We start from the raw sequence: 26,742 nt of genomic DNA, 5'->3' as shown, positions 1-26,742 counted from the left end.
AATTTAGCATGGCCAACAACCTAACCCGCACTCCTTTGGACTGTGGGAGAAAACCGGAGCACCTGGAGGAAACCCACGCAGACACAGGGAGAATGTGCAAACTCCGCACAGTCATCCGAGGCTGGAATTGAACCCGGGTCTCTGGCGCTCTGAGGCAGCAGTGTTAACTGTGCTACCATGCCACCCCATTTTATTATGTATTAAAATGCTTCATTATTGCAACCTGCCAAGGGCACTGTAACTGCAGATGGCACTGTAAACAAAGTTACATTGCTTAATGTTACATGACAGGGCCAACCAATAGAAATGTTAATTGTCTACCCTGGGAACAACACAGGATAAACAATAAAAACAAACCAAAACAAAACTAAGAAAACATTAAAAATCCATGCACAATATTGGAGTGAGATAGAGGAACAATAGGATGAATGCAGAGAGTGAATTTAAATAGCTGGTCATAAAGGCAAATGCGACCAATCCCTGACTGAATGCAAGGTTTCATAAATAAGTTACAAAGAAGATAGATTTTTAAAAATAATTTATAGTGTCAAACTGAAAAGTGGTGACAGGATTTGCACCAATGTTGAAAATAAGGTTGAAGAGGGTGGCATGGTGGCACAGTGGTTAGCACTGCTGCCTCACAGCGAGTTAAATTCCAGCTTTGGGGTCACTGCCTGTGTGGAGTTTGCACGCTCTCCCAGTGTCTGCGTGGGTTCCCTTTGGGTGCTCCAGATTCCTCCCACACTCCAAAAATGTATGGGTTAGGTTCATTGGCCATGTTCAGTTGTCTCTTAGCATCAGGGAGATGGGCAGGGTAATGGGGATGGGGCCTGGATGGGATTGTTGTCGGAGCAGGCTCGATGGGCTGAATGGTGCCTTTCTGCACTGCAGGGATTCAATGATTCTATAAAAGGAATTCCCATTAATTGCAAGATGTACCACAAAATGGTGAAGAAATCACAGAACACAATTACAAACTGACTGCTCCCACCTTCCCTCCAGCTGCCCCTCCAACAACTGATTAAAAAAATTGGCTGTGACAACTAAGCCCTGCCACCTTCCCCACTAACCTCACCGGCAAAATATCATTAAGGGACCACCTCCTCCTACGACAATGAGGGAAATCTTCCTTCTTCCCACCTCATTTCTTCTTCTCGCTTCCTATTATTGCCTTTTCTTACTCCCCCGTCTAGCCTCCCTGCTGAGTGACAAATTGCCAGTAACTTCAGTCTGAAACCAGGGCGTGGTGACACATAGAAAATAGGAGCAGGTGGAAACCATTCTACCCTTCAAATCTGCTCTAACATTCATGATGTTCATGTCTGATCATCCAATTCAATAGCCTGATTCCACCTTTCCCCCATTTCCTTTGATCCCCTTCACCCCAAGTGCTATATCAAATTGCTTCTTGAAAACATTCAATTTTTTGGCTTCAACTGTTTTCTGGGGTAGAAAATTCCACAGGCTCACCACACTCTGGGTGAAGAAATTTCTCCTCATTTCTGTCCTACATGGTCTACCCTGTATCTTCAGACTGTATCTTCATCCAAAGATGTGCAGGTTAGGTTGATTGGCCAGGTTAAAAATTGCCCCTTAGAGTTCTGAGATGCATAGGTTAGCGGGATTAGCGGGTAAATATGTGGGGGTAGGGCCTGGGTGGGATTGTGGTCGGTGCAGACTCGATGGGCCGAATGGCCTCCTTCTGCACTGTAGGGTTTCTATGATTTCTATGACTGTGACCCCTAGTTCTGGACATTCCCACCATTGGGAACATCCTTCCCGCGTCTACCCTGTCTAGTCCTGTTAGAATTTGAGGGGTATCTCTGAGATTCCCCCCTCATTCTTCTGAACTCGAGTGAATACAATCCTAACCGACTCATTCACTCCTCATACATCAGTCCTGCCAACCCAGAAATCAGTCTGGTAAACCTTCTCTGCTCTCCCTCTACAGCAAGAATATCCTTCCTCAGATAAGGAGACCAAAACTGCACACACTATCCCAGGTGTGGCCTCACCATGGCCCTGTATAATTGCAGCAAGACATCCCTTCTCCTGCACTTGAATCCTTTTGCTATGAAGGCCACATCTCCCAAGTGAAGTTAGGAGACACTGTCACTCCATTGCTGTGGCAAAAGCAGCCACCTTCTGCTGAGGCAAACTCCACTTCTTTCTTCTTTGCTGAGGTAAGCATCCATTTGCCTCTTCCTCCCCTTCTTTTCTCCCACTCCCCTTCCTTCCTCTCTCTCACTCCACCAGATCACGACTTATGACTTGGACTGTAAGAGACAACACGGAAGGGCTAATACGGGACTTGAACCTCAGACCTCCTGCACATTTAGCCAATGAATGCTCCAAAGCGAGAATCATACCACTAGACTGTTGAACCATTGACTATTTATATACGTCAATCCCATTTACTACAAAGCAAAGAATCTAAAGATCACAATTTGTGATTTGGACTCTAAGAGGCAACCTGCAAGGGCTCATTCAGAATTTGAACTCGTTGAACCAGTTGCTGACAACCTCCATCCAAATCAAAGCAAAAGCTGGCCAGTTCTCTCCATTCCCCCTCATTGTTGATTCAAAAGCAGCAGAGAGAAATTCCTTGATCCCTGCTAAGGCAATTATTCATTCTGTCACTGCCATCCCACTTCCTCTTACCTTCCATCTCTCGATCCACTCACTCACTCTTCCCACTTGCCCTTTAAATCAATGACCTCTCTTTATCCCTACTGAATCAAAAGCAATACTCCAGCCCATCACCTCGAAGGAAAATTGGTAGACTCTCCCTCGGCCTCTGCTGAGACAAATCCACATTTCCATCTCAGCACTGCTTTCCCATGCATCTTTCTCCCTTTTCTCCTCCTCTTCCTATTTCTCTTCTCTGTGGCCCTCTCCTCCCTTCCACCCTCTCCCTCCTTTGCTTACCTGTCCCCCTTTTCTTCTGTATTCCATATCTTCCTTTCACTATTCCCTACCCTCATAACCTATTCTCCACTCTTAACTCCTCTGCATCTCTCTCTATCCCAGCCCTTGTCCCATCTGTATCCTCACCTTCCTTCTTGCCTAACTCATCCACACCCCTCCCTTGTCCTTACCCTCTCCCTTCCTTTCTACTCCCTACTACTTTCTTTGCTGATCTCTGCCCCTCCCTAATCTGGTCTTACACTGACTACCCATATAGAGCACGACAAGAGATGCACTGTTTGTAGAATTATATCTTAAACATCATTTCACAAATTGACAAGAACAGATTAAACAGGTTTTGAGGTTAATGTGATTCCTTACCAATCCTGAACGACTAGGTCTACCACTGATAGAAGACGCTATGGAGCTTAAAGAACTGATCGATGATGCACTAGGACTGCGCTTCAGATTTGATGGGGTCGCCACCATTTTTCGTACGGTTGTCTTGGCTTTAGCTGGTGTCGTCGAGGGAAATCCAATTTTGGTAACCTTGTGAACTGGTGCAAACAGACCATATTTTGTCTGGCATTGAAAATATCTGACAAAAGGTAAAAAATATTCTTCTTAAAATTTTCCTTTTAAATTAGTGCTGTAAACCTTTTTAAGCTTACTTAATGTTACCCATTAGATATCAGACTAGTGCCAACAATGGACAATGCAACAGCGACAATCCCTGTATCACTCTCCAATCTTATGGAAAACAGCTCTAACATGCATGGGTAATAAGTTAACAGAGTAACTATGGATAATGAAGCTGGGTACATCGATGAAACCATTATAACGGACATTGAAATGAATGGTCTCAAAGGACCCGCATGGAAGGACCCTTGCTCAAATAAATCAGCTTTCACAGATCCTCTCATCAAATAAAATACTCAGAATTTTGCTACATGTAAAAAGTGTCTTGATAATGCTTTTGAAATAGTTATTTACTTACAGATAATAGCGAGAGGAGTGTGTCTCCTTCTTACTGCAGAGTTTACTGTCCGCCGTGTCCCTTCGTCATCCAGTATTTCCCCGGAGCGGAGAAGCTAAGACATCTTCTTCAGAGCCTTCAACATGTCATCGATGAAGACGAACATCTCACCAAGGCCATCCCCACACCCCCACTATTTGCCTTCAAACAACTGCGCAACCTCAAACAGACCATTGTTTGCAGCAAACTACCCAGCCTTCAGGAGAACAGTGACCACGACACCACACAACCCTGCTACAGCAACCTCTGCAAGACGTGCCGGATCATTGACACGGATGCCATCATCTCACGTGAGAACACCATCCACCAGGTACACGGTACATACTCTTGCCACTCGGCCAACATTGTCTACCTGATACGCTGCAGGGAAGGATGTCCCAAGGAATGGTACATCGGCTAGACCATGCAGACGCTATGACAACGGATGAACGGACACTGCTTGACAATAATCAGGCAGGAGTGTTCCCTTCCTGTCAGGGAACACTTCAGCAGTCAAGGGCATTCAGCCTCTGATCTTCAGGTAAGCGTTCTCCAAGGCGGCCTTCACGACACACAACGGCGCAGAGTCGCTGAGCAGAAACTGATAGCCAAGTTCCGCGCACATGAGGTCGGCCTCAACCGGGATCTTGAGTTCATGTCACACTACCTCTAACCATTTAGCCTGGGCTTGCAAAATCTTACTAACTGTCCTGGCTTGAGACAATTCACACCCCTTTAACCTGTGCTTAACCCTCTCTCCACTCACATTGTCTGCTGTGAAGACTTGATTACCTGTTAAGACTCGCATTCCAACCATTATCTTGTAATTGAGTCTGTGTCTATATATGCCCTGTTGTGAAGCCAACTCTCCACTCACCTGATGAAGGGGCAGTGCTCCGAAAGCTCATGCTGCCAAATAAACCTGTTGGACTTTAACCTGGTGTTGTGAGACATCTTACCGATATTGAAAGGTGCAGGTCTCAAAACCGACAATACGACTTTCTCATCATGCTAAAACTTTAAGTGCAAGTAATTGTGTCCTTCCATGAAGAAAATCTCATACGTAAAAATTTATATATTATTTATTTTCCCACCTCTGGTTTTTCTTTCCCATTTTTAGAAAATTATAATATATATTTTCTGCCTCCTTCCTCCTACGTAGTTCTATAGAACTTGCTGAACTGTCACTCATTAATACTTACGGATGCTGCCAGACCTGCTGAGATTTTCCAGCACACACTCTTTTGGTTTTAGATTTCAGCATCCACAGTCATTTGCTTTTACTCATTAACGCTGCCTAATGTAATGAGATTCCCCCCACTGTCAATACCTGCACTATTTTTCCACTGCCAAGATCATACATACGTACTTCAACTTCAGCTTACTTCATGCATTGAATTCAGCCCCAAAACTAGAACCATGTTGAAAAATTAACCATTCAGAAGTTTGTTATTTACACAACTTACATAAAGATTCTTTTCTACTAAGTCACTCCCAACGTAAAAGTTCTTTTGTTAGTCCAAGCCTAAACTGAATCCTGATATCGCTGTGCTTCAAGCAATGCTTCCAATCCTGGGACAAACATCGCCTCCCTTTCATTAAGTATAAAATAACCCTACTCAAAAATTTTTAATCATAGTTTTTATTTGAAGGTTCAAAGTGGTGTGTTTTAAAAGGGCTTTACTCTAGACAGCACTCATCCCAAACAAACCTGGTGCCAGCCACAGCTCCATCATTCTTTCCAAGGGGTTCATCCAGTTCCACTCCACACCATTCCCCTTTAGCAAAGTCAGTCTCTCCTAGGAAGCGCACCACTCCTGCTTTTGTACCACCAACCTACAGAAAGACAAATAAAACTACATTATAAATAAAGAATTAACATTTTTGCTCATCTAAACAAAATGTGAATGAAAAGTAAACCAAAACAGAACACAAGATCAGATATAAGACTGGATAAAAACACCTGCACTTCTTTTCCACTGCTACTCACTGCCAAGATGATACATTTGTATTTCAACTCCAGCTTACTTCATGCATTCAATTCAGTCCCAAAACTAGAACCGCATTGAAAAATGAACCACTCAGAAGTTTGTTATTTACACAACTTACATAAAGATCCTTTTCCACTAAGTCACTCCAAAGCACCCCAACAGATTACACTGCACGTCAACATAGGAGATGCTTAATAATAAGCTGAGTCCTATTACTATTAACCATAGATCATAGAATCCCTACAGCACAGAAAGAGGCCATTCGGCCCATCGAGTCTGCACCGACCACAATCCCACCCAGGCCCTACCCCCATACCCCTACATATTTTACCCACTAATCCCTCTAACCTATGCATCTCAGGACACGAAGGGCAATTTTAGCATGGCCAATCAACCTAACCCGCACATCTTTGGACTGTGGGAGGAAACCAGAGCACCCAGAGGAAACCCACGCAGACACGAGGAGACTGTGCAAACTCCACACAGACAGTGACCCAAGCTGGGAATTGAACCCAGGTCCCTGGAGCTGTGAAGCAGCAGTGCTAACCACTGTGCTACCGTGCCGCCCTAACCAGCAGAATAAACAATGTAGTCTATCACAATGGAACATAATTCAGCTTGTGCATAATTCACTTTTCCAATTAGGCGATTAAATTATAAAGTTGGTTATGTTTGCATTGAGTTGGCTATTGTTAAGAATCCAGCTGATGTTAAATGCCAGGGTACACAACTTTCCTCATGATACCAAATTGCGAAAAATACAGTGAGGAAAGTTCCACTGTTGTACTAATTAAACAAAATGTTTATTAAACAGTACAACATGTAACAAGAAAGACAACTAAAAAAATACACTTAACTATAAAATGACTACACACGATATTGTTAAATTGACCAAGTTCCACATCCCTCTATTTTCCTGAACTCAGAGCTGAACTTCCCCAAACATCTCATAGATTTTAAAACTATAAGCAAAATCCAGCAATGGTTACCAGACTTGGCACCTATATCTCTTGGATTGCTTCTGGTTTAGAATAGAAACAGGAACTGGCTTGTTTGGAGTGAACACAGTTTCCTGCTGAGTGCGGCTGTGATCTTGCACCAGCTCTACTCAGCTCACCGCATTTGATGAACCCTGCCACTGACGTGCTGCTTTTCCTTATCTTGGTTTTGGGCTCCTCTTAATGACATTTTTACATGAGGCCACCCTTTTAAGAGTGTAAGTGTGAAATTCACCCTCATCTTCTCTTTTGAACTTTTGCCATCTGTGCTTTAACTTCTGAAATTCTATGCCCTGTTGATATTCATTTCTCTTAGGTGAATATCTGTTTAGTGTTGTCAGGCTAATCAGCATATCAAAGATCTGTCTTCCTAAACAACTTCCAATTTAAAATGGTTTGCTCTCTTTTAATCATATATTCATCAGAACACATTCCCAAGTATTAGATTACTTATTTTTTATTCGATCACAACTCCTTCCACTTAGTCAGTCCCATAGTAATCAATCGTCAGGTTTCCCGTAAGTGAATGAACTTTCAGTTATTGATAAAGATCTATAACATAAAAACTATGTAGAACGTGCACCTTTCTGGTCCATCACACTAGAGGTGTCACGGAAGTTTAGATTCTGACAGAAGAACCAAGCTGTCTGTAAACTATGACTGTCGTGAGTTTGTTTACTTAATTAGATTTAGATCTCAAACACTTGGAGAGAACACGTCAGTCATATCTGTAATTGATCCGAACATTAATTTCATGAATAAACAACAATTATTCCTTGTTGTCTTCGAGGGACACAGTTGTACTTCAGCAGAATTGTGTCACATGGTATAGAAACAGAAGCTAGTCATTCAGTCCCTCAAGCCTCTTTCACCATACAGTTCACCATGCCTATTCTGTATCTTAATTCCAGTTACCTGTTTTGGTTCACTAACCCTTAATATCATTGGCTAACAAAAATATGTCAATCTCTGAAATGTTTAATTGCCCTCGCATCAACAGCTTTTTTTTGGAGGGCTGGGGAAAGAGTTCCAGACCTCTACTGCCTGTTGTATGAAGAAATCTTTCCTGACTTCATCCCTGAATGGCTGAGCGAAAATTATATTATTTAAGAACCTGCACATGAAGATTAGACTCTCCCATCAGAGGAAATTGTTTCTCTCCATCTACCCTTTCAAATCCTATCAACATAAACACCTTAATTAGATCTTCTATACTCAAGGCAACACAAGCCTACACTGGGCAACCTAACCTCATTATTTAACCCCTATTAGCCTGGTATAATTCTGATGAATTTGTGACACACCTATTCAAAATGTCAATATATCCTTCCAGAAGTGCACATCTGTCCTCATAAAAATGCCATTCCCCTATTAGCAGAGGAGATTCACTAATAACATATTAAAAACAATGCAATATATGCAAATATCACAATTTATTACAGATGCAAAACAATATTAAAATGTCTATATGAATTTCTAATCCTCTGAACCCAATATAAACACAGGCCAACTTCAAATTCACAGGTCAAACAACTAAATCCTGGATGACCTGTGACTTTGTTTATTTATTGCCTAGAAGAAACAAAACTCCATCCAAAATAAACAATGAATTTTTCAGTACATGATGTAACACGACTGGCCTCATCACACAGCTTGATACTAGTCTTTTCATGAATAAGGCCACAAGAGGCTTGCTGGTGAGTATTTATTCTCAAAGAGTGTGCTGACTTTTTAGCTCATATGGAATATAAGCCCTTGCATGGAAATGCTAGGGCAAATAGTAAAACGCTATGTCCATATTAAATTATGAAAAGGAACGAAGACTTGATTACCTGACTGGCCTCCTTCTGCACTGTAGGGGTTCTATGGTTCCACGTCTAGTCTGAACAGACATCATAGTTTGGTTCAGAGACAATGCAATCTTAAAATGGTGAAGAGTGAGATTCAACTAAAAACAGATAGATTCCCTATACTGCAGAAGGATTTCATTTGGCCCATCGAGCCTGCACCAACCCTCCGAAAGAGCATCTTACCCAGTACCACCTCCACCCTATTCCTGTATCGCTACACATTTACCCCATTAATCCCCTATTCTTCACATCTTGGGACACTAAGGGCAATCTAGCATGGCCAATCCACCTAACTTGCACGTTTGGTCCATTGAGTCTGCACTGACAACAGTCCCCACCCAGGGTATATCCCCATAAACCCACGTATTTACCCTGCTACTCCCCATGTCACTAAGGATCAATTTAGCATGACCAGTCTACCTAACCCGCACACCTTTGGACTGTGGGAGGAAACCAGAGCACCCGGAGGAAACCCACACAGACGTGGGGAGAACATGCAAACCCCACACAGTCAGTCACTCAAGGAATTGAACCTGGGTCCCTCGCGGTGAGGAAGCAGCACTAACCACTGCTACCACACCGCGCAGACTTGATGAATATTTCATGTTTTATTTCCAAGTTTGAAACTGGCAAGTAAAGACTAATCAACAAAACTAAGTTGCCAAACAACTGACTTCAAGATGTGTACTTAATTTTTCAGTATATGATGTAGCCTTACTAGCCTTATAACACAGTATGATACTGGTCTTTTCATGAATAAGGCCACAAGAGACTTGCTGGTCTTAAAGGGTCCGGACACCTTAAATTCCATCTTAACAACAGAATGATGCATAGTGCAGCATGATGTAACCTGAACTGTCATAGAGTCAAAGCGGTTTACAGCATGGAAACAGACCCTTCGGCCCAACTTGTCCATGCCACCCAGTTTTTAATCGCCATGCCACCCAGTTGTCCACGTTTGGCCCATATCCCTCAATACCAATCTTACCCATGTAACTGTCTAAACACTTTTTAAAAGACAAAATTGTACCCACCTCTACTACTACCACCTCTGCTCGTTGCAGACACTCACGAACCTCTGAAAAAATTGCCTCTTTGGACCCTTTTGTATCTCTTCCCTCTCACCTTAAACCTATGCCCTCTAGTCTTAGACTCCCCTACCTTTGGGAAAAGATATTGACTATCTACCTCATTTATGCCCCTCACTATTTTATAGACCTCAAAGATCACCTCTAAGCCTCCTACGCTCCAGGGAAAAGAGTCCCATTCTATCCAGCCTCTCCTTATAAATCAAACCATCAAGTCCTGGTAGCATCTGAGTAAATCTTTTCTGTACTCTTTCTAGTTTAATAATACCCTTTCTATAATAGGGTGACCAGAACTGTACACAGTATTCCAAGTGTGGCCTTACCAATGTCTTGTGCAACTTCAACAAGACGTCCCAACTCCTGTATTCAACGTTCTCACCAATGAAACCAAGCATGCCGAATGCCTTCTTCACCACCCTGTCCACCTCTGACATCACTTTCAAGGAGCTATGAACCTGTACCCATGGATCTCTTTATTCAATAACTCTCCCCAATGCCCCACCACTAACTGAGTAAGTCCTGCCCTGGTTCAATCTACCAAAATGCATCACCTTGCATTGACCAGCACTTCCCAATTTACAAAGTTCCCTGATCAAACTGCGAATGTTGACTGAACTGAGCTCAATAATAATTAGACTGTGACTTTAAGGGACACTGTTCCACCACAGTAGAATTAAAAAAAACCTCTCTTCCCAGTTCTCCCACTCCCCAATACTGCCATATTTGTGAGTCTTTTCTAACTGAACACTTAGACACTTGGAAACCTCAATATTGCCAGATTATAGAACTTTTCCCAATTTGTGGGACGCCCAGGCCTCTTGTTCATCAAGGCCGCTAGACTTCATGGAGCCAACAAACATATCTCAATCCATCTCAACCTGTGTAATGCTGCTAAACTACATACTCATGCTAGGTGCCAGAAAATACCAAACATAGCTTCACAGTGAGATTAAATTTTACATGACACTGGAATAAACCAGTACTGCTGTCAAAACCAATCAATCACATTCATCCTTCCAAACTAAGAATTTCCACCACACTTCTCCCAAACTTCAGGAATAGAAAAATCACCAAACTGTATTTCCCATACACCCCACCTGCCATTATCAGCTCTTTTGGCATGTCAGACCCATGCCTAGACAGTCAGGCCTAAACTTGCTATTCTTATAGTTTCATTGTACTTGTGACTGTAACTAAAACTAGCTGGCAATTACTGTTTGAACAAACATTGCAAAAAAAAAACGACTACAAGCCAGGGCAATCTCATAAGAATGGAACACATAAGAAAGAGGAGACATGTTAGCATGGGGAAGAAGGGTCTTCAGGTCTAGCAACACTGGATGGTATCACTAGTTTTGGCTACACTGTCAGAAAGGGGATGCCTGGATCTGGTAGCACTAAGGGAGAGGCCATGCCGAGCATCTGGTACCAAAGGTTTAAGTTGACAATAAAGTATGACCCCAACTTTACTTGGTCACGGGTCTCATGCAATTTGTGTGCCCCCCTTGCTTATTAGATTTGCAGGAAAGGGAATTTCTGAGAGTGCTTGACAGAAGGATTCCTAAGCAAACATGGAAATGGAAGGCATAGAATCGCTACAGTGCAGGATGCCATTCGGCCCATTGGGTTTGCACCAACTCTCTGACAGAGCATTTTACCCAGGCCCTATCCCTGTATTTACCCCGCTAATCCCCCTAACCTACCCTAATCTTTGGACACCAAGGAGCAATTTAGCATGGCCCATCCACCTACCTGCACATCTTTGAACTGTGGGAGAAAACTGGTGCACCCAGAGCAAACCCACACAGACACGGGGCGAATGCGCAAACCCACACAGTCACCCAAGGCTGGAATGAAACCTGGGTGCCTGGCACAGTGAGGCAGTAGTGCTAGTTCTTCCAAGAAAATGGCACGAAATGAAATTGAAGTGCACATGCAACGACACAGGTTCGAGTCAAACGCCCAAAATAGAATCGGATGGCATTGGCTGGTTAATGACGTGTTCCAACAGCACAGGAAGCATAAAATGTTATAAACCAGCTGTTCCATCACCTCTTATGCAGTATATAATCCAACACTTTTGTTCCTCTCTTTAGCTCTGAAGGATTCAAAATATTAACGCTTATTTTCTCTCTCCACAGATGCTGCCAGATCTGCTGAGTTTTTCCAGTATTTTCTGTTCTTGTTTCTGATGCCAGCTTCCACAGAATTTTATTTTTATTTCAGTGTTTGATTTCACTGCCATTTCTCTTCTAGGAATCCAGGGCAGCATGGTGGCACAGTGTTAGTCCAAAGATATGTTGGTTAGTCAGGTTGGTCATGCTAAATGTGCGGGATAACAGGGATAGGGCAATGGATTGGACCTGGGTAAGATGCTCTTATGGAGAGTCGGTGCATACCCGATGGGCTGAATGGCCTCCTCCTCCACTGTAGGGATTCTATGTTTCTAATGTCTACCTTGAGGAAGTACTGCTCTTCTCTCCGATGGGATATCCGTCTGTCTCTTTTACCATCTTCACCTTCATTGTTTTCCATTTCCCTTTTGGTGTTGGACGAGGTGTTTTACCCAAAACCCGCTTCCACAGCCACATTTCTCAGTGACTGCCTCAGTTTTCGACTCACCCCATGAAGATTCTAACAGAAGTTCCATTCATGTTTTGAATCCACCCAGGATTGCAGGCATCTCTGGCAGACACAATGCTCCTCGGACTGCTGTTCTCGCTGCATTCTGAGATCCACACTCAGTGTCTGCACCACCATATGTACATACTTAACCTCCCTCCCCAGCAACACTGACTCACTCTATCTCAAAGATGTTCTCGTCCCAAGTTCATTTTATTCTTCATCTCATCTGACGCTCTAACAAGAAGTTTTTTCTTTTCCTTTCAGGTGTTAAGAAATGCAAGCTCCAACAACTTACTGACACCAACGGCCATCCAGGATCCTCTGCACCTTCCTGCCCCTCTAACCCCATTCCTTCTAATCCTAGCCAGTGCTATTTATTCACTGTACCCTCCGACCTTCCCCTCTCTGAAGCTGATCATTCCGTATTCAGCAAAGGACGCGGCTTCATTCCCTTACATCCTCATTTCAATGAAGTTTGGGCTCAGCACGATGCTGAACTTTTCTTCCATCACCTCCATCTCCGTGTTCACTTTTCTCAGCAGGAATCCTTTCCTTGTTCAATGGATCCTTGTTCCGCCACCAGTATTCTCCCTCTACCTGGACCCACCCTCTGGCCTCCTACCTGTTCTTGATCTTTTCATTGAGAATTGTCTGCACAACATTGGTCATGTCAATTTCTCTGCCCCTTCCACTCACTCCAACCGAGGAGAGCGGGCCTGGGTAAGATGCTCTGTCAGAGGGTCAGTGCATACTCAATGGGCTAAATGGCCACTTCAGCACTCAAGGGATTCTACGATCTTCAACACTTCACTGCTTCCTTGACCTCTGTGTCCATTTCTGGTATAGACTGACCACCAATATTTATTACAAACCTACCAATTGCCACAGCTACCTCGATTACAACTCCTCACACTCTACTTCCTGTAAGGACTCCATCCCATTCTCCGAGTTTCTTCACCTCCGTGACATCAGTTCCAATGATGCCACCTTCAAAAATGGCATTTCTGACATGTCTGTCTCTTTTGTTAACCAAGGTTTCTCCCCCTGTAGTTGACGGGCACTCGCGGGTTTGACCCATCTCCCACACCTCTGCCCCCATCCTTTCCCCTTCCTCCCAGGGCCATAATGGAGTCCCCTTTCAATGTGGAAGCTGTTGTGGTGGAAAGGGAGGACAAAGGATCATCCAACCCCATTTCTGCCAACTCCAGCATGTTGCCACCACAAAACACATCTTCTACTCACCCCTCCATCAGCATTCCACAGGGACTGCTCCCTCCGTGACACCCTCGTCCACTCCTCCATCACTCCCAACTTCTTATCCCTTTCCCAAGACATCTTCTCTTGCGATCGCAGAAGATAAAATGCCTGCTCCTTTACCTGCTCCCTCCTCACCATTCAAGGCCCAAACACTCCTTTCATGTGAAGCAGCATTTCACTTGCAGCTCCTTCAATTTGGTCCACTGTATTCGCTGCTTCCATTACAATCTCCTCTCACTGGGTAGATTAAACGCAGACTGGGTGACCACTTTGTGGAACACTTTCACTCAGCCCCCAAGTATGACCTCAATCTTCCTGTTGCTTGCTATTTCAACTCAAGTTCTTGTTGTCATGGCCACATGTCCGTCCTTGGCCTGTTGGAAAGCTGCAGTGAAGGCCAATACTAACTGGAGGAGCAGCATCTCATCTTCCAACAGACCTCAGGACAACACTGAGTTCAACAATTTTAGACTGCGACCCTCTCTTCTCTATCCTTATTTTTTAAATATCCCATTTTTTGTCCCAATGAAAAAACCCTGTTCCCCTCCCCCCCACTAGGCCATCTGTCACTTGTTCTTAAGTTTTGCTTTCACTGAGCACTGACCTTTTATTTTCCCATTAACACATTTTGATATCTTACCTTTATGCAACTAACTAGCACCTTGGTCGGCCATTAACACTTCCTCTGTCTCATCACCTACACATCTTTGCTGCAATCTCTCCTAGCTTCCATTTTTCAATTACCTTCTGTTCCAGCTGCTCCTTCCTCTCTCAAACAGTAAATAATCCATCACATTTCTCCCTCTCTTTAATTCTGAAGTCATACAAACCTAAAAAGTTAACTCTATTTTCTCTCTCCACAGATGCTGTCAGACCTGCTGAGTTTTTCCAGCATTTTGTGTTTTTGTTTCAGATTCCAGCATCTGCAGTATTTTGTTTTTATTTGTGAATGCATCCTCTGACTCAATATGATTAACGCTAACGTTTATTTTAATTCAGGTACATTGTGGAAGTAACTGTCCAATGCATGAAGAAACTATCTCATGAGCAGCCAGTACAATAGCTTTATAGGTACAGAATTAAGCAACTTGGATTTTAATAGGGTTTAGGTTTCAAAGAATTCAATGGTGCACTGAATTATCTTAATTGCGGTTTTTTAAAATCATCCTAAATAATAGCAACTGCAGTGTCTTTAGAACCAGACTTGATTTCATCTGAGGGTAATTATTTGCATCCTGAGGATAAACTGTTTGTTGCATCAAGCCAAACAAACTATTGTAAACAGATTGCAGTTTGGCACTCCATATGCAGTAGCTGGATGTGCATGAACTCCAATTGGAGAAGACCCCCAGTTTCTAAATTAAACCAGTGATGTAACATTTCATCAATTATGTGAAGGAAACCCACACTGGAAGTTTTGGATGGGATACGGACTCACTAAATCATTGCACATATAGTTGGACATGTAGTTAGTGGACCCGAAATATTGGCCTGGATTTTCATCCTCAAGGTGAGTATGGGAAGTCGGAAAAATTCATGGCTCAGTCCATGCATCTCTGGAGAAAGTGCCTGGAATGGCGGGAATCTTCATTGCCTTTCATCTGACATTGTTTGATTGACAGCTCAGGCTCAGTGATTTCTACTGTCAATTTCACAATGTGTGTTCACACTAAGTGATGTCATGGATTTGTGATTTTTCTTAGTGATACTTTAATGGCCTGGAAGATTAACACTTAGCCTGTAGTGAAGGTTTTTTTTTAAAATCACAGAGGGAAGTTATGAATAGATTATTTTTATTTAAAAGCTTTAGTTTTTAAACATGAATCATTGGTTCTAGAAAGTCCACAGTGGGTCAATGGGCATGGAACTGCCATAGCTTGACAATGTGGGCATGAGGGGCCATGGGGGTGGTGAACAGGTAGAGCTTGGCATTGGGCAGCATGAAGGGCCACTTGGGATGGGTGGACAGGAAGAGCCTGGTATAGGGGCCTGAGGATGGCATTTTTGAACTTTTTAAATAGGTCCCCTCACAACTCCTCTGAGAAACCATGAGCCAGGACTCTTGAAATACCTGGCCCGACTGCATGAACCCACCTGCCATTTTTAAAGGGCTCCTAAGTCAACCCAATGTGTTGAAAATCCAACCCATTAGCACATTTTTGTGCTCTTTCAAGATGCATTCACAATTCAGAGAGCTAGGAGCTGTTTTATCAAAACATACCAACTGGCATTTTGCAGAATGCAATACTTCCCATCACTGAATAAAATTATTTTAAAAAACATAAATGGCTTCCCTGTATTTTCTTAAATATTATTTTGAAACTTTAAAGACATAGATGTTGTTCATTTGTGTCTGTACTGACCCATAGATATTAACCACAGAAAAGTAAATGGCACACAATTTGAGGTTTTCAAATTAAGACTTCGCTCTTCAGGATCCAGGGATCTGCAGCTTCCTTGTGATGTTTAGCTAATAATCGATGCCATGATGTCCTGGTAAGGGTAGAGATGAAGTACTTTGAAGCTGCTTGCAACCTTAGCTGTGGTCAATTGGAGGTCAGCAATTGCTTGCAAATCTCATGCTCCAGATAAACCAATTTTTCTTCAGTGTTAAATATACATTGTGTAAACATGAAATACATCGCGTAGGAAGCTCTCAAATCTGAGACTAATCCAGCAATTCAGTACATCAAGCTGGAGTAGAAGGAAACATGCTCAAATTGACTAGTGTCTTAGAAGGGGAAGCATGCAGGTAAGACAAAGGGACTTGGGAGTCATTGTTCAAGATTCTCTTAAGGTTAATGTGCAGGTTCAGTCGGCAGTTAGGAAGGCAAATGCAATGTTAGCATTCATGTCGAGAGGGCTAGAATACAAGAGCAGGGATGTACTTCTGAGGCTGTAAAAGGCTCTGGTCAGACCCTATTTGGAGTATTGAGAGTAACTTTGGGCCCCATATCTAAGGAAGGATGTGCTGGCCTTGGAAAGGGTCCAGACAAGGTTCACAAGAATCTTCCCTGGAATGAAGAGCTTGTCGTATGAGGAATGGTTAAGGACTCTGGGTCTGTACTCGTTGGAGTTTAGAAGGATGAGGGGGAGATCTTATTGAAACTTACAGGATACTGTGAGGCCTGGATAGAGTGGATGTGGAGAGGATGTTTCCACGAGTAGGAAAAACTAGAACCAGAGGGCACAACCTCAGGCTAAACGGACGATCCTTTAAAACAGAGATGAGGAGGAATTTCTTCAGCCAGAGAGAGGTAAATCTGTGGAACTCTTTGCCGCAGATGGCTGTGGAGGCCAGGTCATTGAGTGTCTTTAAGACAGAGATAGCTAGTTGAGGCCAAAACGTTGTGTAATTCAAGAAGAAATTATATATAGCTCTTGGGGCAAAAGGGACGAAGGGATATGGGGGGGTCAGGATATTGAATTTGCTGATCACCCATAATCATAATGAACGATTGAGCAGGCTCAAAGTGCTGAATGGCCTACTCCTGCTTCTAGTTTCTATGTTTCTAATGACCACTTAGGCAAGATACCTAAAGAAACCGTATCCCAGAATGAGGTCAACTGCAAGAGAGGAAAGGGCAGTTTTTATAAAAATCTGACAAGTATTAGTTTAATTTTTAAATTATACCCTAAAATGTTTGGCACATTTTAGCAAAGTTCAATTAGTTAAGAGTAAAATAATTAGTAAAGACATTCTCTGTCCAATTCAATAATACTCATCATCAGAGCAAACAAATGACTGCACAGAAGAGTGCAAAAGGAAGGAGCCAAAGAACAGGATAGGTGAGAAGAACAACAAAAGTACAGGCAAATTAAATAAAAGGACTGAAGTGTAAACAGTTAAGCCTTCAAACAATTATTGAATTTCTTTAAAAACAACAAAAGGAAGCATAAAAAGACAAGTAGAACACCATGATTGCAAGAGCAAGACATGACAAGCAAGAGGGCAAAAACAAGATTTCAAAAAGCAAAAGAGGAATGTCCAGAAAAACATCTCCAGGAGGTATAAATAATAGCAGTTAAACACTGAAACGGTCAGGAATAATAAACGGAAAAAAACACCCCATCAGCATGTGCACATGACATTGTGCGAAACAATAAGCATAGAGACACTTGGGAAATCAGCCATGGCTTCTGGATTGATTGCTATGCAATGATCTGCGATGGAAAGTATGCATCCACGTGTAGAAAACATACAGGGAAATAAAATAGGAACAAGATTCCTGAAGGCCTGCTTGATCAAACTGCATGTCTACTCTTACATATAGAACAAAGACTTAAGTCAAGATATTCATGGGCAGCCAAAACCATTAAACACTATCCAAGCAAGAACCACCACCATTAGAAGAGGGGAGGAAAACATTAAAGAAAAAAAATCAAGAAATTATGGTATAGCCAAAAACAAGCAATGACTGTCTCTAAAAACTGCATATAGCCATAAAAGAACCAGGTTATCAACATCACATTTTGTCCAGACTAAATGTCATTAATGTTCCACCACTATTATATACATCAGTACAACCAAGTTTTTCATGGAAACAATGGCCCAAAATTTGCTGTAAAAATAACATGCACACTGTTATTAAAGTGCAAATCATTCAGCAATTTGAGGTAAGCGAGAGTTGCAAATCACCTCAGATTTCAGAACGATTTGTGTTGCTCTGCTGTTAGCCTTGTGAAAATGGCAGCTTGTCATCAACCTCCCTGCGAATTTCAAGGAATTTCTGCAGTAATTAATAACTAAACCCACTGCAGGTGGTGAGTAAGGAACCCTTTAGCGACGAGATTTATGTTCCTGGGCTGTCATTTAATATTTTCGGTCCAGAAGGAAACAAGTGGAACCAAAAGAGAAAATGCTGGAAAATCTCAGCAGGTCTGGCAGCATCTGCAAGGAGAGAAAAGAGCTGACATTTCAAGTCCAGATGACCCTTTTGTCAAAGCTAAAAGGCATAGAAAGTAGGAGATATTTATACTGCAGGGTGAGGTAATGAAAGAGGAGTCATAGCCACAAAAACAAGGGAAAGGCTAAGATGTGCCTTAAGACGCTGAGTGTAACTGTGGCATGTCATCACTGCAGGTCGTGAATGATGCTTCGGGGGTTTTAAAATTTAAAGTTTAATATTTTTAAGTATTTTACTTACTTTCTTTTCCATCTTTCTTTCCCCCCTCGTAATCCAATCTTTTTTCCACTTTTCTTTATTTCTCTTTCTGAATCTATTTTGATTTTAGTTCATCCTCTGTCATTCCTATTTCTTTCCTATCCTTCAATCTCATTAGTCAAGGAAATAGATTGTTCGTCCTGTCATTCATCAACGTTCCAGAGCTCACTCTGCTGTCATCAGCACATTCTTCCAGCAATTTGCAGGGTAAAAAATTTGAGTTGAAGGGCCAGGAAAAAAATCTAACTAATGAGACGTGCTCCAGAAAATTCTGGGCCATTAATATATTCCTGTTAACTTTTACTGGCTTATCAACCTTTCAGGAAGTAATTACTTCACTTCGATGTCACCATATTACAAAGTCTTAAATTATATTTGCTGTTTAACAGGCCAAGTGATCAATACAGTAGATCCTCATTTTAATCACCTGCACACAAAACTAATGATCCCCAACATTACTGTGTGCTTTTCCTGCAACGTGCCCTGGTCACCTATCTAATCAGACTTCTCTATTCTCTGCTCATAAATCTGGGTGCCTGAACAAGCACATTATTGTAATCTGAATATCATAGAATCATAGAATGCAAAAGAGGTTCTTCAGCCCTTTCAGTCTGCACCAACACACAAGAAACTCCTGAACTCCCACCTCATCCCATTTACCAGCACTTGGTCCATAGTCTTGAATGTTATAACGTGCCAAGTGCTCATCCAGATACTTTTTAAAGGATGTGAGGCAACCTGCCTCTACCACCCTCCTAGGCAGCGCATTCCAGACCATTACCACATTCTGGGTAAAAAGATTTTTCCTCACATCTCCTGCCTCTCCCCTTGAACTTATGTCACCTTGTGACTGACCCTTCAACTAAGTGGAATAGCTGTTCCCTATCCACTCTGTCAATGCCCCTCATAATCTTGTACACCTCAATCAGGTCACCCCTTAGTCTTCTCTGCTCCAACGAAAACAACCCAAACCTATCCAACCTTTCTTCATAACTTATGGAATGTGGCTTCTAATTTGGTAAAGCCGTGGAATGGGAGTAAATCATTCAGCCCTTTAGCTGTTCCTACCATTCAGTATTATGGCTAACCTGTACCCCAACCACACATCTAGCAAAATCTATCAATCACAGATTTAAATTAATTGAGCTAGCATCTACTGCCCTTTGTGGGAAAAGTGTTCTACAATTCTACACCCTTTGTATGAAAAAGTGACCAGCTTCTCTCTTGAATGGCCTGACTTTGGTTTTAGAGGCTACTGTATCCTCTTGCCCTAGACTTCTCCCAGCAATGGAAAATATCTGTTTCTACTCTACCAATTCCTTTCAAAATCCAAAAATCCTTAAACCAATAATTCATATATTCCAAGGAACACAAGCTTAGTTTATGTAGAGCTTAATTTTTGGAGCCCTTGTAACATGCTTGTGACTCATAGCATCTCCTACAGTGCAGAAGGTAGCCATTCGGCCGATTTAGGCACCAACTCTCGGACAGAGCCCAACCACTGCTCCCTCCCCTCCATCCCTATAGTCGCACTTATTTACACTGTCAATCCCCCTAAACTATGTATCTTGGGACACTAAGGAGTAATTTAACACAGCCAATCTCCCTAACCTGCACATCTCTTTGGGCATCCACTATTCCTGGCTTTTTACCATTCAAAAAAAAAACCTGTATCTATCCTTCTTTGATCCAAAATGGATCATCTCCCATTTATCCCTGTTGAAATCCATTTGTCGTAGCATTGCCCACCCATTTAATCGATGAACACTGCATCGCAATCTTATATTCCTGGCGGCATTATTTACTATATCACCAATCTCTTAACCATTGGCAAACTTAGACAAATGCATTACATGATTCACTAACACAATGAATACCTGACGCCCCAACACAGCTCATTATGGGAAATGACTAATCCCAACTCAACTACAAGCCCTACTCTACAGTCTAACCAATCTTCCAACTCGGTCAACAATTTTCCTTCAACTTGAAATGAAGTCTGTTTAGAACTAATGAAGAAATGGTGCTCTTTGAAATTATTACTTGTCATGTTTCAAAGTCTTCCAAAACAATAATAAATATTACCTTGTAACCAATTAACTTAATCTGATGGCTCTAAGAAACCAAGGCACATGACACAGCAATTCCATGAGTTGGAAAATATCACAACTGTGATGACACCACTTCCACTCTAAGCGTAGCCAAACTAAAACGACAGGAAATATAACTTACAATATCTAAAAATGGCCAAAGTATATATTCCATACCTTCTCAGAGTGGCAACTGATCGGTTAGCTGCACAACTATATTTCTATCACAACAGCACCAATTCCACATGCTAATTTTAAGGATGTATGGAAAGCAATAAATAAACTTCCAGGAGTATTTATTCACACAGCAATAATCAAATGTACACAGCCAGCTTAGCTAGTCACAACATAATATCATTTCTATATGAATGTCAATTTATGCACAAAATATGTTGCTTTGAAATCACAGTATTAAAAAAATCTGCAATACACAATTATGAAATTTTTGGATGACATAGTACAACAATTCTCAAAGGCCTTACAGTCAAAATACTTAACATAGAATAAATCTCTTACAAAGTCTACCAAAAATCTAAAGTAAACATTTTAAAAAGGCAACCTTATTTTAAAATCAAAGGTAATAGTTTTAAGAATTCCCTGCAACATTTTGTTGCATTATTAGAAATGATTCTGCTCTGGCAATTTAATTCTCCATACCATATCACAACTCTAATCTATCAAGTGCTGGTAATACTATATCAATGAATGCATACAAAGGAATTAGATGGAACTTCAAGATACCTACAACTGCTATTTCAGTTGCATTGGTGTAATTTAAGTTATTTCCAGTATATCATGAAAAGGAAATAAAAGTGCACTTCAATGCCCTCAATGGCTTGGGTAAACACATCGAAAGTTTGTAAATACTAAATGACACAAACAAGAAATGTTGTATGTTGTAAGTTCGATTCTTGATCTTTGGTAAACATATCTTTGATCTTTGGTAAACATATAAACATGGGGGCGGCACGGTAGCACAGTGGTTAGCACTGCTGCTTCACAGCTCCAGGGACCTGGGTTCGATTCCCGGCTTGGGTCACTGTCTGTGAGGAGTTTGCACATTCTCCTCGTGTCTGCGTGGGTTTCCTCCGGGTGCTCCGGTTTCCTCCCACAGTCCAAAGATGTGTGGGTTAGGTTGATTGGCCATGCTAAAATTGCCCCTTAGTGTCCTGAGATGCGTAGGTTAGAGGGATTAGTGGGTAAATGTGTAGGGATATGGGGGTAGGGCCTGGGTGGGATTGTGGTCGGTGCAGACCCGATGGGCCACATGGCCTCTTCCTGCACTGTAGAGTTTCTATGATTCTATATCCAATTTGTTCTCAGTATTCCTGAACCGAGAAAAAGGACAAAATGAGCCATCATTAACCACTGATTGTTGCCAAATAACCCGTTTTGGACAGTGCTTGTTAGCAACCAATGTAAGATCAGATAAAAAAATGCCACATTTCTATGCAATACAGATCAGGCTTGTTTTTGACAACTGTATACTGTAATTTTCATTAAAGCAAGTAGTCTTTTAGGAGGTTGCCAAACGATGTTCTATTGCTGTATTAATTGTTAGGAAACAGGCTATTTCTCATTTCCACAAGAGTATTGAGTTGTGACCACTTTTTCCCATGAAAAATAAAGTTTAATATTAAAATACCAGGAGACTTGATACTGTGGGAGGATGGAGAGAATACATAAATGTTAATGAATCTCCTTGATGTCGAAGAAGATGGCAACATCATGCTGCCTTTTTCGTTTATGTAATAACCAAGTTGTTAACATTACTGTTTCAATGCTTGTTTAAAAGAAAACCTCTCAGCAGTCCCTTTTGAGAGCCACAGATGGGAAAGGACTACAAATAGCAGAACAGCAGTATAATAAACTGCTCCACAAAGGTGAACAAGTGATTATTGTAGGTCATCTGGGCTGACTCATCAAGATACTATTGACGTTTAGCACGCATTTCCAAAGTGGCTGCCAAAAGACCCAATATGGATTATTGTGTATAAATAAATTAGATCCAAGAACACACTGCTGTCAGTGGCAAATGCCTGGTTGCAGTAAGTCATCTGGTCAACACAAACTTATCTCCATATTATCAGATGTGACAAATAACTTTCATTTTATAACTGTCAGGTCATTTACTATAAATATACAAAAATGAAGTAACAGTATTCAACACACTAATGTTCAGCTTGTTGAAACAATTCAAATAGTGGAATAGTTCATATAAAGAACATGGACAATTTAAAAAAAAATACCATTACTTGTCATGTTTCAGATGTCAAAGGTCTTCTAAAATAATATTACCCTTTAACCATATTCTTTGTATGACATAATGTAAAACTTAATGGCTCTGTACTTGAAAAGAGTCAAGTATTCAATTGCTTCCCCCCTTAGCCTACTAGGTTTAACGCCTACAGGTGTTAAAGTGAAAAAAACTGATCAGAAGTTCTGAAAAAATACTACTTTTCTTACAAAGAAGCCTTATTTGAAAGAATGGAGGAAATGTGGCAGATGAAATTTAATGGAGAGAAATGTGAAGTAATACGTTTGAATCGCATTTTGAATCAAAATGATTGCAACACAGGAAACCATTCAGCTCGTGTCGATGCTGGCTCTCTGCAAAAGCAACTGAACTACTCTCACCCCCATGCCTTTTCCCTGAAGCCCTGCAAATTATAAAACTGTGTTCAACTCTCTCTGCTGTGGCATGAGAATGGAACAGAAATTTGGACATGACAAGATGGCAGAGGGGGTTTGGAAGAACTGGAGACTGCGGACAGAGGTTAGCAAACCACACAGCTGAATTACTCATTCTTTTTCTTCTCTTTGTGCACCACATATGAAAACCACAGTGCATATATCATCATTTTATAACACTTAATGGTTAATAAACCTACCAGGACCCGGTCTCCAATCTTCAATTCACGCTCTCCCTTCTTAACAGAGCCAGCTTCTGAAAGGTTTGACACGGATTCACTTGTTGTTTTTAAGAGATTGGTCATGGCTGCAGGTGTTGCAGATTCCTGAGCTGCACCTGATGATGTATCTAATGCTGCTTTTTGTGCTGTTGGTGTAGATGGAGCAGTCACACTGGCTGATGTAGATGTTGGTGAAGTGGCTCTGGAAACAGATGCTGCACGAGTCTGTGAACCATTGGCTTCACCATCTGTCAATGGGCTGCGGGACAATTTTGAAGGTCTTGTAAATATTCCCCGCAATGGCTCACACTGGAAATATCGAACCCCAGCAACTGATCCATCATTTTTACCAATTGGTTCATCCAAAACAATTCCAGCCCACTGGCCTGGAGCAAACTGACTCTCACCAAGGAACTGGATGAATCCAGGTTTACTACCATTTACCCAGATGCGCTCTCCAATTCTAAAGTCATCCACAAATTCTTCCTGTGCCTCTGTAGCAGATGCATTTGATGACTTCTCTCCAGGGGAAGTTTTCGCTGTAGCAGTAACAGATGCTGTTGACATAGGGGGAAAAAATTATGTTAAATAGTTGGAAACATAGTTTCACTTTTTAATTTTTTTTTAAATTTTGCTAATTTCATTGGCATTGTGGGTCAACCCACAGCATGTGAATTGCAGCAATTCAAGAAGGCAGCTCACCACCACCTTCTCAGGGACAACTAAGGATGGACAATTAATGCTGTCCAGCCAGTGATGCCCTTGTCCCACGAACGAATGAAAAAAAATGGCTACTTGTAGTCATTAATAATAAGCGGAAGGAAGGTATTGTATTATGGTAGGCAACACAGTCATGTCCTCAATCAACATTCACATGTGCACATTGTCCAACAGGGTTTGTTGGATAGCGACTAGTTAAGAAAGCCCACCAACTGTCTCTACTTTCTCAGGAGGCTAAGGAAATGTCCGCTACAACTCTCATCAATTTCTAGACACACCGTAGAAAGGATCCTACCTGGGTGTATCACAGCTTGGTATGGCTCCTGCTCTGACCAAGACTGCAAGAAACTTCAAAGGGTTGTGAACATAGCCCAGTCCATCACTCAAACCAGCCCCCCATCCACCGACTTCGTCTATACTTCCCGCTGCCTCAGAAAAGCAACCAGCATAATCACGCACCCCGGACATACTCTCTTTCACCTTCTTCCATCAGAAAAAAGATACAAATGTCTGAGATCATGTACCAACCGACTCAAGAACAGCTTCCTCCCTATTGCCACCAGACTTTTGAATGGACCTATCTTATATTAAGTTGATCTTTCTGTACACTCTAGCCATGACTGTAACACTACACTCTGCACCCTCTCCTTTCCTTCTCCCCCATGTACTCTATGAACGGTATGCTTTGTCTGTATACCGTGCAAGAAACAATAGTTTTCATTGTATATCAATACATGTGACAACAATAAATCAAATCAAAGGACAAGCAATCCTGGCAAATTTTCCTTTCCCTAATCCAGAGTTACTGAGTCAAATTGTTGTCTCCCCACCATCACCTTGATTGAGATTAATAAACTCACAATGAGAGAGAATAAATACTTTCCATATTTAAAATGATACTGTACATCTACAATGAAACTTCATTACTCCACGTTCAAGAATCTTCAATAATGTTAAACGTCCAATAATGTAAAGTTTCTTACCCTATGTTAGCTAGTGGAAAAATAATGACAAAAAGACTTGGGAGTCTTTCTGAATAAAAACACCAATGGGAAAGGTCGAAGGGCAACAGTACTGCTTTCAGTCAGATTATGGATTTCAAAAAAGCAGAAATGAGTTTTTTTCAATGAACTTTACCATACAAATTACAGTGTTCTCATCAGCTTGGCTCAGCAATATTACGTTTCGCCTTGCAGCCAGAAATTTGAGAATCGAAGCCACATTCCAGGACTTTTAGCACCTAAACCAGGCTGATGCTTCAGAAACAACAAATGCACATTTTTCTCTCACTCAAGAGGCTAATGAACAAATTTCAGAAAGATAACATTTGGCACAACAATAAACTGAAGGTTTGAAGTATTAAGAAAATAAAAAACATGCTGAGCGAACGTAAAGCAATGTCGCAGCATTAATTTGAGAAGTTAAAAAGAGTAATTAATAAAATTGACCAGGGGAGAGGGTTCAGTGTGCGCATGTTCAGCTCGCACACAATCTTGGCGTGCTCACTCATTCACCCTTGCCTACTGTGAGCGGGTGCATGTGTATATTTTGGTGTAGGGTAGGGAGAGTAAGGTTCACTCACTCTCTCCTACTCAATGCCCCACATGCACACCCATTTTCAGTGCCACACATAGTTAGTCTCTCTCTCTCTGTAACGTACATGTTCACACGCACACAACCCCTCTTGACCTTCCCAAGCCCATCGCATCTTCGTGGGTTTGCCATAACTTCACCCTCCTGAGGTCTGGCCCATGCAATATGACCATCTCCTCCCACCCTGGACTAAGTTGAAGTAAAGACCCCCTCCCGAGGTCCGACTCGGCCACATCAGATCATTCCCACCTCGGGCCGATGCAGCTGCTTCATGCTGTACGTGCCTATCGCTCATGTTGAAACCAAGAATTAAAACTTACCTGGCAACTGACTGTGTGTTGCTTGTCCAATCACAGGTTGGCTCTTCCCTGCATTGGCTGTTGATGGGCTTACCAGTGAGTCTATCAACAGCCAAGCCAAGGAGAAACCAGCCAGTCGTTGGATGATCAGGCTTGCAGCATTTTCTATCCAAGGAAACTTCAATGGCTGAGTTCAAATATATGATGGACTGGATCCACATGCCTCAGGGGC

The 26,742-nt window shown here is 41.9% G+C and overlaps 1 protein-coding gene across 16 annotated transcripts in view; it reads right to left on the bottom strand.

The window, feature by feature from the left end:
- Window positions 1-26,742, bottom strand: part of clip1a (CAP-GLY domain containing linker protein 1a) — a 159,344-nt gene that overhangs the window by 94,017 nt on the left and 38,585 nt on the right. For all 16 annotated transcript variants that reach the window (XM_078227070.1, XM_078227064.1, XM_078227066.1 and 13 more), the window contains exons 3-5: window positions 23,878-24,455; window positions 5,634-5,758; window positions 3,289-3,505 (exon numbers count right to left, since the gene is read on the bottom strand). In XM_078227070.1, coding sequence (XP_078083196.1) covers window positions 3,289-3,505; window positions 5,634-5,758; window positions 23,878-24,455 — 920 coding nt within the window. The remainder of the gene's footprint in view (window positions 1-3,288; window positions 3,506-5,633; window positions 5,759-23,877; window positions 24,456-26,742) is intronic.

Source organism: Mustelus asterias, chromosome 13 (assembly GCF_964213995.1).
Source record: "Mustelus asterias chromosome 13, sMusAst1.hap1.1, whole genome shotgun sequence".
Lineage (NCBI taxonomy): Eukaryota > Metazoa > Chordata > Chondrichthyes > Carcharhiniformes > Triakidae > Mustelus > Mustelus asterias.
The sequence above is the reverse complement of the archived record's forward strand: the minus strand, read 5'-3'. Positions and strand labels throughout refer to the sequence as shown.